Here is a 14,686-nt window from a genome sequence, read left to right as displayed (position 1 = left end):
CTATCTAAACTAATTTGAGTTCCTCCAGTTGGTTCTGCGATGATTCCAAAACACATCCTCTGATTGGAACGTTCTGAACATTTTAATTTATCTAGCACCAAACAGGTCTTGGATTACCACATGACTCTCTTCAAAGATGCTTCACTCCTCCTGTACAGACAGCCTTGTCTCACCACAGCATTCTCACTTATACTATTAAAACAAATTAAAAAAAACCCAAAAAAACGAAAAGCTAAATATTGCCAAATGCTCAAATCCTCTATAAGATTTGATCTTCCACATAAAACTGGACTGCCTTCAAAAGCTCTGTACACCATTAATTCCTACCACCTCCAAAACAAGGAGCAATGCTTTAAAAAAATGTCACACCACTCCAAAATTTCAAAATAACTACAAGAAAACATGAGAATGTATTTCAGTTTCTGTTCCCCCCACCCCCTTTGCATTCCCTTTTTCAAAGGACAAAAGCCTGTACCACCACCTATATAAGTAGCAACGGTGTTAATGAGTTTTCATGTATATGAAAAGCAATTTCAGACAGCTTCTCAAGACAAGTGAGACAATCTCTTAATAGGTTACTACTTAACTTGGTAAGGGCACCAATATAAAAGCAAAGCCCCAAACTCTTGCCTTAAACCAGTAAGGCAACAAGAAGCAAATGCATCTTGCACCAATTATAAACAACTCAGACTGAAATATGTAGAGAAGTTAGCTACAAGCACAGTCCTGAAGAGATATGAGTTCTCAGAATATTGAGAAAAGAAAAACAAGGTGACAATAGACTGTTTATCTATATTTCTGTAAGAAGACATACCTGGAGGCTTCCCAGTCTTTGCTGTTGGGAAAAAATGCTCTCACCAGCACAATCTCTGCCATATACAAACCACACTTCTCCTGAGGCTCAAATGATGGTCTGAGATGAAGGCTAGAAGTAGAAACTGCTCACGTTTGCTTGATATCAACAAACACAAGGATAGTTTGTCCACTTTCATATTCACATGTTTTCTGTGTGAGATCTTTCAGAATTACGCTAAAGTCCTATTCAGCTCACAGTACGGAAAACTTCCCATACACCTATACTTTTTAGTAATTTTATAATAATTTCTTGCATGTATATGCAAAAAATGAAGCAAGCACTGAAATTTAGGTGTTTCATTATTAAAACAACAGTAGATTTGGCAAGTTTTAGTAAATTAAGAACACGACAGCAAGCCTTTTGCGGGAACTGCTGTCTGATACCCCAAATGTGCTGATGGAAAATGCTCAGCATTTAAAAGTATGCTTCTACCATTCCCTGTAACCAAGAAGTAGTTGACCAAGAAATATCTAAGTGCTAATGTACCAAATTCTTTTCCGTTAAATTCAAATGAAGAAGCTCTAAAAGGCTCATGTACACAATTAGCAGCATATAAAAATCAAAGAGAATGCTCGTAAGTTTGTTCCAAAAATGTGGCATGGACATATACAGTGACTGGGATGAATCTTGAGGAGAAAAAAATGTGCACACTATCAGCTCTGAATTGATTAGAAAAATACAAAAGCTTTACAGCATTCTCAGAGTTTAAAGAGAGACTTTATGTTCTCCTTTCAGTTGATAAAATTTCATTTGTGATTTTTTTTTTGCATTCTTCCCAATATTTCCCTTCAGTTTTCTCGATAAAATCTTCTTAAAGAGGGTCTGATAGGACATACCATCAATGTAACAGCTATCCAGAGGTGAAATATCTTATTACATCATCTACCAGTTACACTGTTCTGCCAGACAGGCAGGGAACATCATGAATATAATGAAATGTGCCTTTCCGTAAAAAGAGGATTAAAGATAATTAAAAACATCAACCTACACTCATCCGTCACGTAGCAATACCAAAAACATCAAACAAAACTGTTGCCATCCACCCAGCCACAGTACATTGGAGCTGGAATGCATTTTCTTTTCTTCATTTTTATCAGTGAAACACCGCCTTCCCAAAATAAAGCAGCTACTGATCGTTGTCTGTTTTCCTGCAGAACTGCAACACTTGCTTTTCTAGTCTGACCGGCCATATAGGTTTAAGAATTTTTCTATCTACGTTTTAACAAGAGAAGAAGTCCAAATACAAGCCCTTACACTACTTTCTATCTGAAAAGTGAAGTGACCCCTGCAAAGCATCAGAGGTGTCCTATAATACTCTCTTCTTATTTTTCCCTTTTAACAAATAAGCAAATTACTAAGCAGAAGAAAGGTAATAAAATGCAAGATAAGTTTTCTGTAACAAAGTTTGTCTTTAGTACAGGGCTTACTTTTTTTCCAGCAACTACATACAACTATTGCTATATTTTTATTTTTGTTATCTGGTGTTTTAGGGAAAAACCATCCAGAAAGACACTTTTAATTATATAGTTTACAAATAGATGTTTGGTGTGGGCACTCAAATTTTAACATGTTATTTTCTGGGGTACAAATGAGCCTGGTTCCTTCTGTAGGACCAGTAAAAACATCAACAACCACAGAATGGCTCAGACTGGAAGGGATCTCAAAGCCCACCCAGCCCCTTGTCATAGGCAGGGCTGCCCCCAATCACTCAGCTGCCCAGGGCCCCATCCAACCTGGCCTTGGGCGCCTCCAGGGATGGGGCATCACAGCTTCTCTGGGCAGCTGTGCCAGGGCCTCACCAACCTCTGGGGAAAGTAATTCCTCCAAAAGTAAAAAATTTCCTCCTAAAATCTGGATAGCACATAACATGATTTTAGCATTTTCAGCCACATAAGCAAAAAACTATTTCAAAGATCATAAAATTTCACTTACTTGTGAGTTTTCTAAAATTAGTCATTCTGAATATTTAAGTGAAGTAACACAAAGTCAATACCAGGAATACAGAAATTACGCTATGTCTTTTCAATGAACAAAGATATTTATATCAGATTTCTAGAGAGCTCACTCTTCCTCGCAGATAAATAAACAAATTGAAATTTGACTGGGGATTATGCTGACTGAAAACTAAAGATTCATCAGCCTTCCTATGGTTCATACTGTTTTCATACCTACTTATCTCTGGCCATATTCAAAACATAATTATAAGCCTGTCAAAAAAACATTACCAAACTTTTGACATGCTGACTGAATTTTGAAGTGAAACAGAAAAAATTAAACATGTCTCTAAAATGGCAGCAACCAAAGTTAACCTGGAACCACATATCAGTATACGTAACACTACAGATAAGTTGCTGTATTTAACTTTTCCTTTTTCTAGTCTGGGTCTTTACTTACACGTGGAAACTGGTCAGTGCCTGCACAGGACTTTGAAGGGCTATTCTGCAAGAGCTACAAGCACTTGGTGTTTGTCAGCCTAGCTACAAAAAGATAAAACGACATAACCTATGCAGCAAGGACAAAATCAGCCTCTCACCAGTTTATAAAAGGGAACAGCAAGAGAAATTGTCACAGTCAAGCTGGAATGTAACTGCAAAGAACTCTCAAATCAGAACAGAACCAGCAATCTGTATGCCAGAATCAAGGTGCTCAGCAAAAGAAAAATACCTCTAGCAAGTCTATCCAAGTCAGTGATAACCCTCAGGCAGAAAAATACGAAGTGTAGAGCCCATTAAGAAAAGTAGGAACCTCTAACTTTAACCACTAGGCACTTCTTGTTCTTTACTTCAGCATATGAAGTTGTAGAATATATTTGAAGTGATTCACTAAACATGGAGGTAAGAAAAACATCGATAAACAAGCACTGAACATATCTAAAGACAAAATGACAGTGACATAAAATTATAATGCCATCTTTCAAAAATGATGATCTGCTAAGTACAGGAAAGCACATACTCAAAGATGGACTAATTAATATGCTTTTCATCCTATCTCTGAAGTACAGGTTGATACTCCTATTGATTAATAAGTTTCTGATTTAAACTGGGAATTTACTAATCAGCATGGACTAGCTGTAACAAACCCTACACAAAAGGCATTAGAAAAAAATCCCAGTTTTAAGGACACAGGGTTTTGAAACAACACTTTCATCTGACTTACAAACAGAAACTAAATGGAGATTAATTAAAATATGAAGGAAAGGCACTACATGCTCACTGTACAGTAACAGAGAAACTCAACTTCCCTCAAGACTCGCACAGCTCCGGATAGGTTTCAAATAAGACGGATGTAACATGCACAGTGGAACGTGTGCTTCCTAGCCATAGATCTCTCCTTTCTTTTCCAATGATTTACCCAAATCCTTCCATTTTCCTCATCCATCTACATTAAGGGCCAAGCAACAACAGAAGTACCTATTTCTACCTCAGAGGCAGTTCTTCCAGGCAGTTCAGAGCAAGCACACAGGCTACACCTTCCCTTGTGCATCCCATGTGCATGTCAGTCTTGAGGTATTAACCCAGTCAGTCATCACTTCCATTTGAAAAAGACAAGCCATCTCACTCGGATTGTAAATCTCTCTTAAAAACGCTGTAAGAAACAAAATAGCTTAAGATGCATAAAGTATCCTCTCTGTGACATGTAAAATTAAGTTATGTAAGTTATTTATGTCCCAGTATAATGACAGGCATCTTAGAAATGCCTATTAGAAAGGTTACATAAGAATACATATGACAAGTCAGTGAGTGTATTGTGAATGCTGAGTTTGCTCAACTGTCAGAGTCAGCCTCAGACTGTATTTGGTACATTCACACAGGATTTTACCCTGTGCTTCAGCGAAGGATGATTTTATCCGTTTTCCAATCTCCAGAAAAGCACAGTTACCAGTATTTTTCCCTTCCTACACAAAGGAACGCGTTTCCTTCAAGTTACTGACAGAACAGTTAACAAACATACTCTTTCATTAAATAAAGAAAAATTGTAAAGCTCGGTCATATTATTATGTTCGCTTCAACCGCAGATGTCTTTTGCCACTGGTCATGCTGAGTTACTCAGCACCCTCCAGCCAGGTCAAAAAACATTCTTAGCTGCAGTGGTGAATGACATACATGTTTAGCTCTGCTTCCCTCTGCTCAACGTAGCACAGTCCCACAATAGAAATTTGACTGGTTTCGTTCCACTGTCGCATACAATTAATGGATAGGGCATTCACAAAAAAAAAAAAAAAAGCTTTTACAGGTAACTATGGAGCTTGGGATGCCGAAGAAGTTGTCTCTCCTTAAGCTGTAGCTGCTTGTAGCTGCCAAGAAAAATTGCAAGAAGCAATGTGTGCGGAATAGATATCAGTGATACCAAAACCAACTTCAGAAGTTAAACCTAAACAGAACCCTAAAAAAGCACAACACAAGTTTTTCACTTGTGCTTGCAGAAATTGCGCTGAAGACAGTTTGATACTTGAACTCCTATCCCAAAAACTCAAAGAGCTGAAACAGACTCTTTCACATGGATTTTAACCTATGTGATTGACTATAAGAATATCTGGTGGTATCAGTTTTCCTAGTGAAGACCTTAATTTATGCAATAAAGTAGAAGTTTTATTACAAGCAAGACACTACACAGCATCTTGCAGATTCCAGCTCTTACTAGCTGGAATCATTTTTAACCTCATATAAACATCACATTAGTGTTCTAAAACAATTCTAGGTAATTAGATTTATTTTATGTCCATAGCTAACATAGGCTTGTCAATGTAAGTTACGTATTAAGTCTACTCAATCCACACACACACAAAACAATAAAAAAATGTAATAATTCAGTCTGAAATAATTAATAGTTTTTATAATTTATAATACAGTCTTATCTGTATATAGATACCAAAGTAAAAATGTATGAGAAAATAATGCTAAGAAGCCCAACAAAATACACAGGGCGTTAAATCCTATTAATTCATTGAGAGGTGAAAAATACAGAATTTAAAAGTTCATCTGAACACACAAGATTAATAACAATGACATAACATAACAGCACAAGCTGAAGAACTCCTAACATGAATACCCTTTCAGTTACTAGCCTGTGAGAGCTGTTTAAAAGCTTCGTAGTTCTCTACCCACATCAAATGTTCCTGAGTTTCTCAGGAACTAGAGAGCAACATTTTTTGTCTATTCCTCAACAGAGCAGTGCAAAAAGCAAGTTCTCATTTAACCTCTTTACATATACAATCGTTAGTTGAATTTTTTGTTACCTTTTACAAAGACTCCTCTGATATTTAAAGTAAGTCGTTACATTTCACACTGTCAATCACTTTTGATTGCATTATATGCCTTGAGTAAAATCAAATGGACGTGGAACTTTGCAGGACTGGGGCTTACTTCTAACTGCTGTGTAATAGCACAAGTACTGAAGATACAATAAAAACAAAAACACTGCAGATTTAACAGCAGATGTCAGTTTTCATTTGTAAAGAAGAAAAACGTACTTAAACACACAAAATCTACAGTCAGCACGTTCTGATTATATCAGTAACATTTGTCACAATGTATGCTCTACAAAATCTCTGGGAAGCAAGAAACAACTTGCGGAAAACAGAAAGAATGACTAAATAAAACCTGATACAAGTGACTTTATCTTAAAATGTCTTTTCATACGAAGTTACTTAAACACATGTATTAAAACCTACCTGTTCTCCAGCCACTGTACATACTATTGCCTAACAATCAGGTGGCAGTACTTTTAGATGTTTGTTTCCTACGGGTCTACTGTTCCTCCTAACAGGACTGGGAATCCTACTTGTTTAATGGTACGCTGCCCTAGCTAAATGATGAATTCTGCCTACTGCTTTTCAAATGCACCAACCTTCTCAAAAACACTGGATGGTGTCATCAAACAAAACCTGATGTTCTGAATGATGGTGTCTGTATGCCTCCAGCGTCTTCTATCATGGCGCAGCCAGGCCTGGACAGCTTCATACAGCTCTATCTCTGGAAACCTGCTCAGATGATCATTATCCAAGTAAGACATGAGCTTTTCAAAGCTCAGATATGAAAGGAAGTCAGGTCTGGACATGAGCGGCACAAAATTCTCTAGCAGGAAAGAGTCCAATTTTTCCCTGACTCCTTCGATGTTTACACCAAAATCATCCAGAAGTCTCATAATTTCTGCACAGTTTTCTAGGCAGATTTTAGCTAAGAGAAAAGAGCAGCAAAATTTTACCACCTCTATAAGCTGGACGTACATGGCAGCCTGAAGGATTTCGTGAACAGTGTTCATACTCAGTTCAATAGTTCCATAATACATGAATTGGAGAACATGACTGAAGCCTGTAGCTGTCAGACCTTTCAAATGGATTTTGTCCTGATCTCGTTCCCGCATGTCAGCTGTGAACATAATCCTGAAGTAATCACTCTGGGTGGCAAGCAGTGCTTTATGGGCCTGAAATTGGTGGTCTTCAATGACAAGTGTGACATCAAGAAGCAATCCCTCCTCATACAGTGCTCTGAATCCAGCAGAGACACTGGTGTCATGGATGGAGGAGCTAAACCCTTCCACGTCCCCTGCCATGAATCACCTGAAGAAAAATAAAATAAAAATAAAAATAAATTATTTCTAGTATTGAACACATCACAAGCTCTTTCTGACCAGATAAATGCAAACTGAAGTTATTTTCATCAAGACTTAGAAGTCTTCCCCATCCTTCTTGTTCTCTGTTCAGCTGAAAAATTAACTTGAGACTTAAAACTGAAACTTCAATTATTTCCCATCCCAAAATATTCTCCATTTAAAGAAAAGGTAATGAACGTGAATAACTATGAGATAACACAAAAACGATTCCTCATTTCAAGCTACTCAGAGATTGGGATAATGCATATACGATGCCAACTTCACCACTGTTTTCTCCTTCCCCTCCTCTATCTTTCCATAGTTATCTCAGGAAAGTAATGAAACACCCCATCTTGAGTATCAAAGGCTTAAGAAAGGAAGCAGAACTTTCTTCACTTCAGAAACAAACTCCAGAAGGTCCATACAAAATACAGTCCCCCCCCAAATGCAGTATTTTTTTAAAATGTGTGTCAGTTTACTCATAAATTATTGCAAGGAAACAGAACAGAGAGATATTATTCAAGTTTGTGTCCCATCTTTCTCAGAACAATACAATCCAGTATTACCATTTCTTATTCTCAGCATTATTTATGTAATGGGATTTACTAACTGCTGAACACTAAGACCACAGGAGGCACTGACAGGATTACGTGATAATATATAATATTCTGCATACTGAGTTTGGTGAAGCTTAAGTGTTTATTAAGCATTTGAATATCAATAAACATATAGCGCTGCCTCTGTGCAAGTTAAGAGCCAACTGCAAATAATTCAACAAAACAAAACAAACAAAAAAAAACACAAAACCATCCCCTTTGCCCTATTAAGGAAACTAAATATTCAGTGAAAAAAAGCCGCACCAAAAACTACTCAAAATACAATTACTTCCCGACGTCTTGCTCCCAGTGTCTAGCTGAAGGGCAGCTCCATTAAAAAGTCTGAACTAAACAAACAGTTTATCATCATTCCCCACAGCAACTGTGCACTCCACTCCCCCTATCTGTCATTCTGGAATCTGAGCTCCTCCTGTCTACTATGCGCATTTTTTGGTGTTTCTTGGACTGTTCTGGAAAACCCATTCAATTCATAAACCTGACAGAAAATAAACTGTGGGGAGTACCAAATACAGAGTTTGGCAGCAGGACAGAGGTGATGCAGAAGGCAGGGCATCACAAATTAGCATGAAAATGGTGAGAGGATAACACCCTCCCTTTTGGCATTAATAATCCATTACAAATGGCTCAGCCATTTTTATCTTCACCCCACTTTAAATCACACTGGAGGATTCATTCAGACTGCTATTTGTGCTACTTAATTACTTAACTCTGACACTCCTATGACTGTTAACAATCGGAAGCAGTAGCATATTGGTACTGTTAGCCCACACACAAAGCCAAGTACCATTAAGATCAATACACGTAACAAACCGTGAATTTTCATGGCTGCAGAGTGTTAAAACAGAGTACGGACACCGAGTTGGCCAAGGTTTCGCAACTTCAGAAAGCAGTTATTGTGCTGTACCCAGCTTCCTCAGTTCTAACTGCTGCCATTGGAACTGATGTGTATTTGATTGGACTCCATAAACAGATGATCAGCTCCTCACTTCGATCTGTACCCATCCTGGGAGGAAAAAAAAAGGAGTTTTTCTTTGTCCATGCAAAGCTACAAAGGTGAGTAGGTGTCAGTAGCTGCACCTCACGGAACGCTCACCGCTTCCACACTGTTGAAGCCTGCTGACAATAGAACTGTCAGGAGTGTACATGAAAACTGAGGCCTGACAAGAAAACTCAGACTCCTCAAGGTTAGGGCAGGAGCAAGAGACAAAGCTGTCAATCCAATCACTTTCTCAGCAGTATCCATGGTAGCACACTCCCCTCGGTGTCCCTGAAGACAGAGAGAAAATTCAAACTGCTCTAGAACTATGTGTTTTGAGTCCCTTGCTCCTGAATACAGCATATCCCTACCAGAAAGGAAAAAAAAAAAATCAAACACTTCTTTTCTTAGTTGTTGATCACTCTTGTATAAAAGCAGGCAATTATCTATCTCAAGAAATAGCTATCTAAAAAAAAAGCAACAAAGTGATGAGGAAGTATAAAGCTTGTGCTTCCCAATGGGATTTATGATACCAAATACAAGACAAGCAGTAATATTAGCATTTTTTTCTTTCATTAGAACATCTATAATACCCCCCTTCCACCCCCTGCTCTCTGATGTTGAGCTCACACTTCAGTCTTTTCTCCTTACGAAATGTAATGGTCACTTGGCTTTTAATGCCACCTCCCCATTTCCATAAAATACACAGCAACTTGAGACAACTACTTCTCAGTTTAGTTTGAAATTGAACCGGGGTCCAGTGGTGAACAAGATTCTCGGACAGTACAACTGGGTAACAGACATTTCCTTAGGAGACCAACCAAGCTGTATAACTCAGCTCCAACTCCAAGATGAACCGAGGTGACAGGACATAAAGCTAGCTGGAATTTGCAAAAGTTAGATGTGAACAGACTAGCAGAGGAATATAAACTAAAAAGATAAAAAAAGAAGTAACATGATAATCTGGAAGTAATGGGATCTCCCACCACATTGGCTCATGCAGGTGCAAATCTCAAGGGAAGGATTTCTTCAAAACAGAACACATTACTGCGTACAGAAGGATCATAAGAGTACCAAGAACCTCCAAAAGACATGCTGGGGTCTTTTCCCTTGAAAAAGACTATTATATTATATGTACTCTACAAATAAAAAGAAAGAAACTCAGGGCTTTAAAAGAACACTTAGACCACCCGCAATGACATGAGAAGTCAGCAAGTGGAGATAAGCAGAGACAAATCTTAGAAGGTAAAAGCACCAACTCCAGAGGAGCACTTCCAAAGTTTCTTTTAAGCACAAATACAAATGAGTATGTAATGAAATCCCCAACGCAGCATCAGACAGCTTTGGACAGCCCGTTCAGAGCAAGGGGCTTGGACCACGTAGGTCCATTCCAACTTCAGCCGTCCTGTCATCACATTGCTTTTAAAGCAACTGTACTGATTTTTATTTAATAAAAATTCTATTAAAAAGACAAAAAAAATCAGAAATAAACAATTACCATTCAAACTTTCAATGTATCAAAAAAGTAAGGAGGTAGGAATCACCAAAATGTGTTAAATAAATAAAGACAGCATTGAGGGAACACTTCTTAGGTTCCAATTTTCACACGTCTCTGAAGGCGATTACTTGGTAAAAAATATATTAAAACAGGAAGTCAGGTACAAAACTCTTCAACAGAGGCAGGTAATCAACACTCTGAAATTATTATTCTGTAACTTCTGTGTCAGAAGTTACAGTTTTCTTTACAATACAAAAATGTATTGGGCAGCACATTTATTTATTTATTTATATAGTCCAGAGACTGGAAGACTTACAGTTAAATGCATATTATGACCAAGTGGGAGAACTCCTCATTTCTAAAGCTAGCACACTAAGTCAAAAGCAAATGGCACTGCGGCCATTTGAATAACAGAAAAGCATAACAAAATACTCACAGATGAAGCCATTTTTCTAAAGCATAGCTATCTTCATTCCTCCCACACACTTTCAATCTCAGATGTAATTCTATGAGCTATTCAAATGCTGCAGCTTATTTCCCAGAAGATAATAACGTAACATTTTTCCCCCTATTTTCAATAAAAATGCAAAATTCAAGAGTTACAGCTTTTTCCACCCGTGCAAATCACAATAGCTCACTTGATTTGAAGGAAGATGTAGCCTACGGTAGTCTGTAAGAAAATTGGAACAAAAAGAAAATCCAGCCTATATACAATGAAAGGGGAAATAAAAAATTCCAAGTTGGCATTCTGCATTGTCCTGCGCATACTGGAGCTGATCAGTATAATGCAGTACAGGAAGGAAAATTCTCTGCTGGAAGAAAAAAAAAAAAACCAACGAGAAATATTCTTAACCTTATTCTCTTTTCCTGACATTTCTTTTTCTCTTTTAGCACACGATGCATTACAGCATCTACTCTGCCATGACTATAAAAGCTCTTTCTTGGAACATTGATTTCTCATCTTTATTCTGCAGTTGTAACAGAAGTCTGAAAACCCTGTTCCAGACTGTTTTTCTTGCCAAACAAGGAGAACCTTCTTTATTCAGAGTGTCTGAGGCTTAGAGGCACAAGCAGAAGAGAGGGAGGCTCAATGCACAAGCTACTGAGGATGAAGTTAGGGAATACTCACTTGTGGTTCATGCCCTGCTTGAGAATCTATCCAAAAGGACAATTTCCCTAGGGGCAAAAAGAAAAACGAAATGCACTGCAAAGAAGCATTTACATGTATGCAAGCTCGCATGCACTTTCTGGGGATAGAAATGTGTTGTTCTAGTAAAGCAGTAATATACTCCAGCACAGCATCTGAAAAGCAGATTTGTTTCCTTAATATCTCACTTGTGACACTGAGACAGAACTAGCCACCTGCTTATAAAACACTACTTGGTTCATTCTACCTGCCTCCTGGAAACTCTGAGAAAGCATCTACATGAGCATAGCTGAACAAGAATTTTTCACCAAACAGTACCCACAGATTAGACAAAAAGATATTTCACCAGACATACAGAGCAGTGCTTTGGTATCACAGTACTAAAACAGAGCTTAAAGCCCTCAACTCTGTTCCATCTATCCCATTCCTTTCATCTGTCAAATGCGGGCATTTCAATGCAAATTTTAAAGCTGGTACATATGCTTTCTGTAGCACCACACACTTAGACCCAAACACTGTTTCAAGTGGCACTTTCCTGCACTAACAGGACACATCTCCATAGTCAAATTTCACACATATGTATGAAAATGCTATACATACAAGCAAAACATTTCCAATTGTTCAAACTCACCACCAGGCCTTTGAATGCAGCTAGATACATCATTAGTGTATTGACATGTTTATGCAATACATGTATCCCCACAGATTTAAATCTCTCTTTACACGGTTTGACACTGAACTATTAAACTTCGGCTAAGCCATCATTTTTCCTCACAATTCTCCACTAACAGCAACGGTAGGAATTACCTAGAAGTAAGAAAGATCAATAATCGGTGGCTATCAAAACTTTGCATTCCTGAAATAACAGCAGATGCAGGAAACAAAATAAATAAGTAAATAACAACCAATTTTCTGCATATGTAAAATCCTTCATAATTAATATGCTAAGCTTTGGGAACAGTTACTCTTAAATCCATCGACACTATCTGGTAGCTTCACTCTGCAGACTTCCCACAGCCCGAGGTGAGGGTTCCCAAAGCACCAGGCTGCTCCAGAAGCACGGAGCTGAGCAGAAGCATCACACTGCCACGGCTCTAGAAGCTAACTCTTGGGTTCTCCTGTCAACTACCCACTGCACAAAGGATTTCTCTTACTGGTACGCATCAGATGCTGACCGCTCCTCTTACAACCTTTACTGATAATGCTACCTGCAAGCAATCTGCACCAGCTCATAACAGCTGTGGCACTTTTGCAATGCATCAGTTGCCTGTGAGGTCGCTGTGGTTATGCTGGAAGTATCATCAGAACTAGTGTGACCAAACATACTACAACTATATACAGACTGTCTCAGCACAGCTCGGTTATACGTCACACTGAAAGTGCACTGTGGCTGCCTTCACAGAGTACCTACCATACTGTGTATGTTTTCTTTTGAAAACACCTCTGACCCAAAGCACGTGCTGCTGCATGTATTCATAATGGCTAACTTTTCAACTCATACTACTTGCTGTTCCTAAAAATTCGCATTGTAACCCTACTTAAGTCTTTCTGTGCAGAAGGATACAAATGTTACAAGCACAAAAAAAAAGAAATCAGAACCATTTTGTTTTAAAATACTGTTGTAGAGCATAGGTTTCACATACACTGAATTTAGATGAATACCGGAAGGTTTTATGTCAGAAAGTTCTCATTTTACAACAATAGCCACCAAAGAACAAAATGCGCTCCACCGATGAGCTCCTAAATCAAGCCCTGCAATGATCATCAAAAGGACTGTGATAAAAGTACATGCCTCACAAACTTTTTAAAATGCTGCCAGACATATGCAGCAGCTGTAGCTGCTTGACCAGTTTAGCCTCACCAAGTTTCTGTCTCATAAATTAACAGTAACGAGGTATACACTAGTTTCTCATAGTATTATGTGCATTAAGTGGGTGACATAAGTGCACTTGACAGACATCAAAACAGCTTTGAACCATTTGACTAAAAAATCAGTGCAGTTCTACCTGTACAAAAACCCACGCTCCTTGCATGGAGCAAGCTCAGCCCAATCTTGGTTGAGTTACATTTACTGATGCCAGGAATCCAGTCTGAAATATTTTTAACACAACCATAAGAATCTACAAGAAAAACTTGCATTGCTAATATGTAAGAGGTAAATGATGGCAGTGATGAGAATAATGCATTTGCCACTGCTCTTAAAGACAGGACCACCCTACTCTATGTGTCAGCATTCTTTGTTAGATTTTCTCACTGCAAAGATACTTATTAAGAAAATTATGCTGCAAAAATCTAATTATATTCGTTTAAAGGAGTGTATGGGCTTTAAAGGTATAATAAATGTATTAATAAATGGTAAGGAGCAGGCAGTGATATTTTAGTAAAAATAACTCTAGCTGTCAATGGTTTAGGATAATTTAGTAGTCCTCTGAGAAAATACAACTGAAGAGATCACGCCCTATGTCCAAGGCACAGCATTCAACTGCACTGCCAAACACCAACTTCTTTTGTCAGAAAGACAGAAAGCTTCTCCAGACTGGCAGCTCCATAGATGAAAAAGACCCAGTACCTCCAGGGTGAGCCCAGCAGTGACCTGGCCCGCTCTGCCTGCTGAAAGGCAAATCAGCACGTGTAGATCCATAGCAGCCATAGGATGTAATTAAGGAAAGTGAAAGGAGATGAGTGACAGTGGGAAAGTTTATAGGACTTGTGGTGGAAATTAAATGCATGGGCTGGATGTTGGGAGGAAGATGCTGACACGCGGCGGTGTGTTTAAGGGACCCAAGTGTGACTTAGGGCAGTGGCGGTGGAAGCGCCAGGTTACATCTGAGGAACATCTCTACAACACGGCAAAGACAAGAGCATGCAGATTGCAGCAGCGCTGCCTTTTTATTGAGGACCAGTTCTATGGCTACGCTGATCTTTTAAGAGAAAAGGAAAAAAACAAAAAAACCTTCGTGTTTTTGTGCGACATTTACGTATTAACCAACCCAAGCCAAAG

At 38.4% G+C, this 14,686-nt stretch overlaps 1 protein-coding gene across 13 annotated transcripts in view; it reads right to left on the bottom strand.

The window, feature by feature from the left end:
• KLHL15 (kelch like family member 15) overlaps positions 1 to 14,686 on the bottom strand; it is a 29,704-nt gene that overhangs the window by 9,921 nt on the left and 5,097 nt on the right. For 6 of the 13 annotated variants that reach the window (XR_014879960.1, XM_085210605.1, XM_085210635.1 and 3 more), the window contains one exon: positions 6,704 to 7,415. Coding sequence is in view for 12 of the 13 variants with exons in the window: in XM_085210605.1 (XP_085066731.1) it covers positions 6,704 to 7,408 (705 nt within the window). In the remaining variant the exon portion in view is untranslated. Of the gene's footprint in view, positions 1 to 6,703; positions 7,416 to 8,874; positions 9,068 to 9,157; positions 9,332 to 11,667; positions 11,715 to 14,686 lie in introns of all 13 variants that reach the window. The other 7 variants (XM_085210622.1, XM_085210651.1, XM_085210669.1 and 4 more) reach the window with 4 other exon arrangements.

Source organism: Meleagris gallopavo, chromosome 1 (genome assembly GCF_905368555.1).
Source record: "Meleagris gallopavo chromosome 1, MGAL_WU_HG_1.1, whole genome shotgun sequence".
In the NCBI taxonomy this organism is placed as follows: domain Eukaryota; kingdom Metazoa; phylum Chordata; class Aves; order Galliformes; family Phasianidae; genus Meleagris; species Meleagris gallopavo.
Note: the sequence above shows the minus strand (reverse complement) of the source record. Positions and strands in the feature narration are given on the sequence as shown.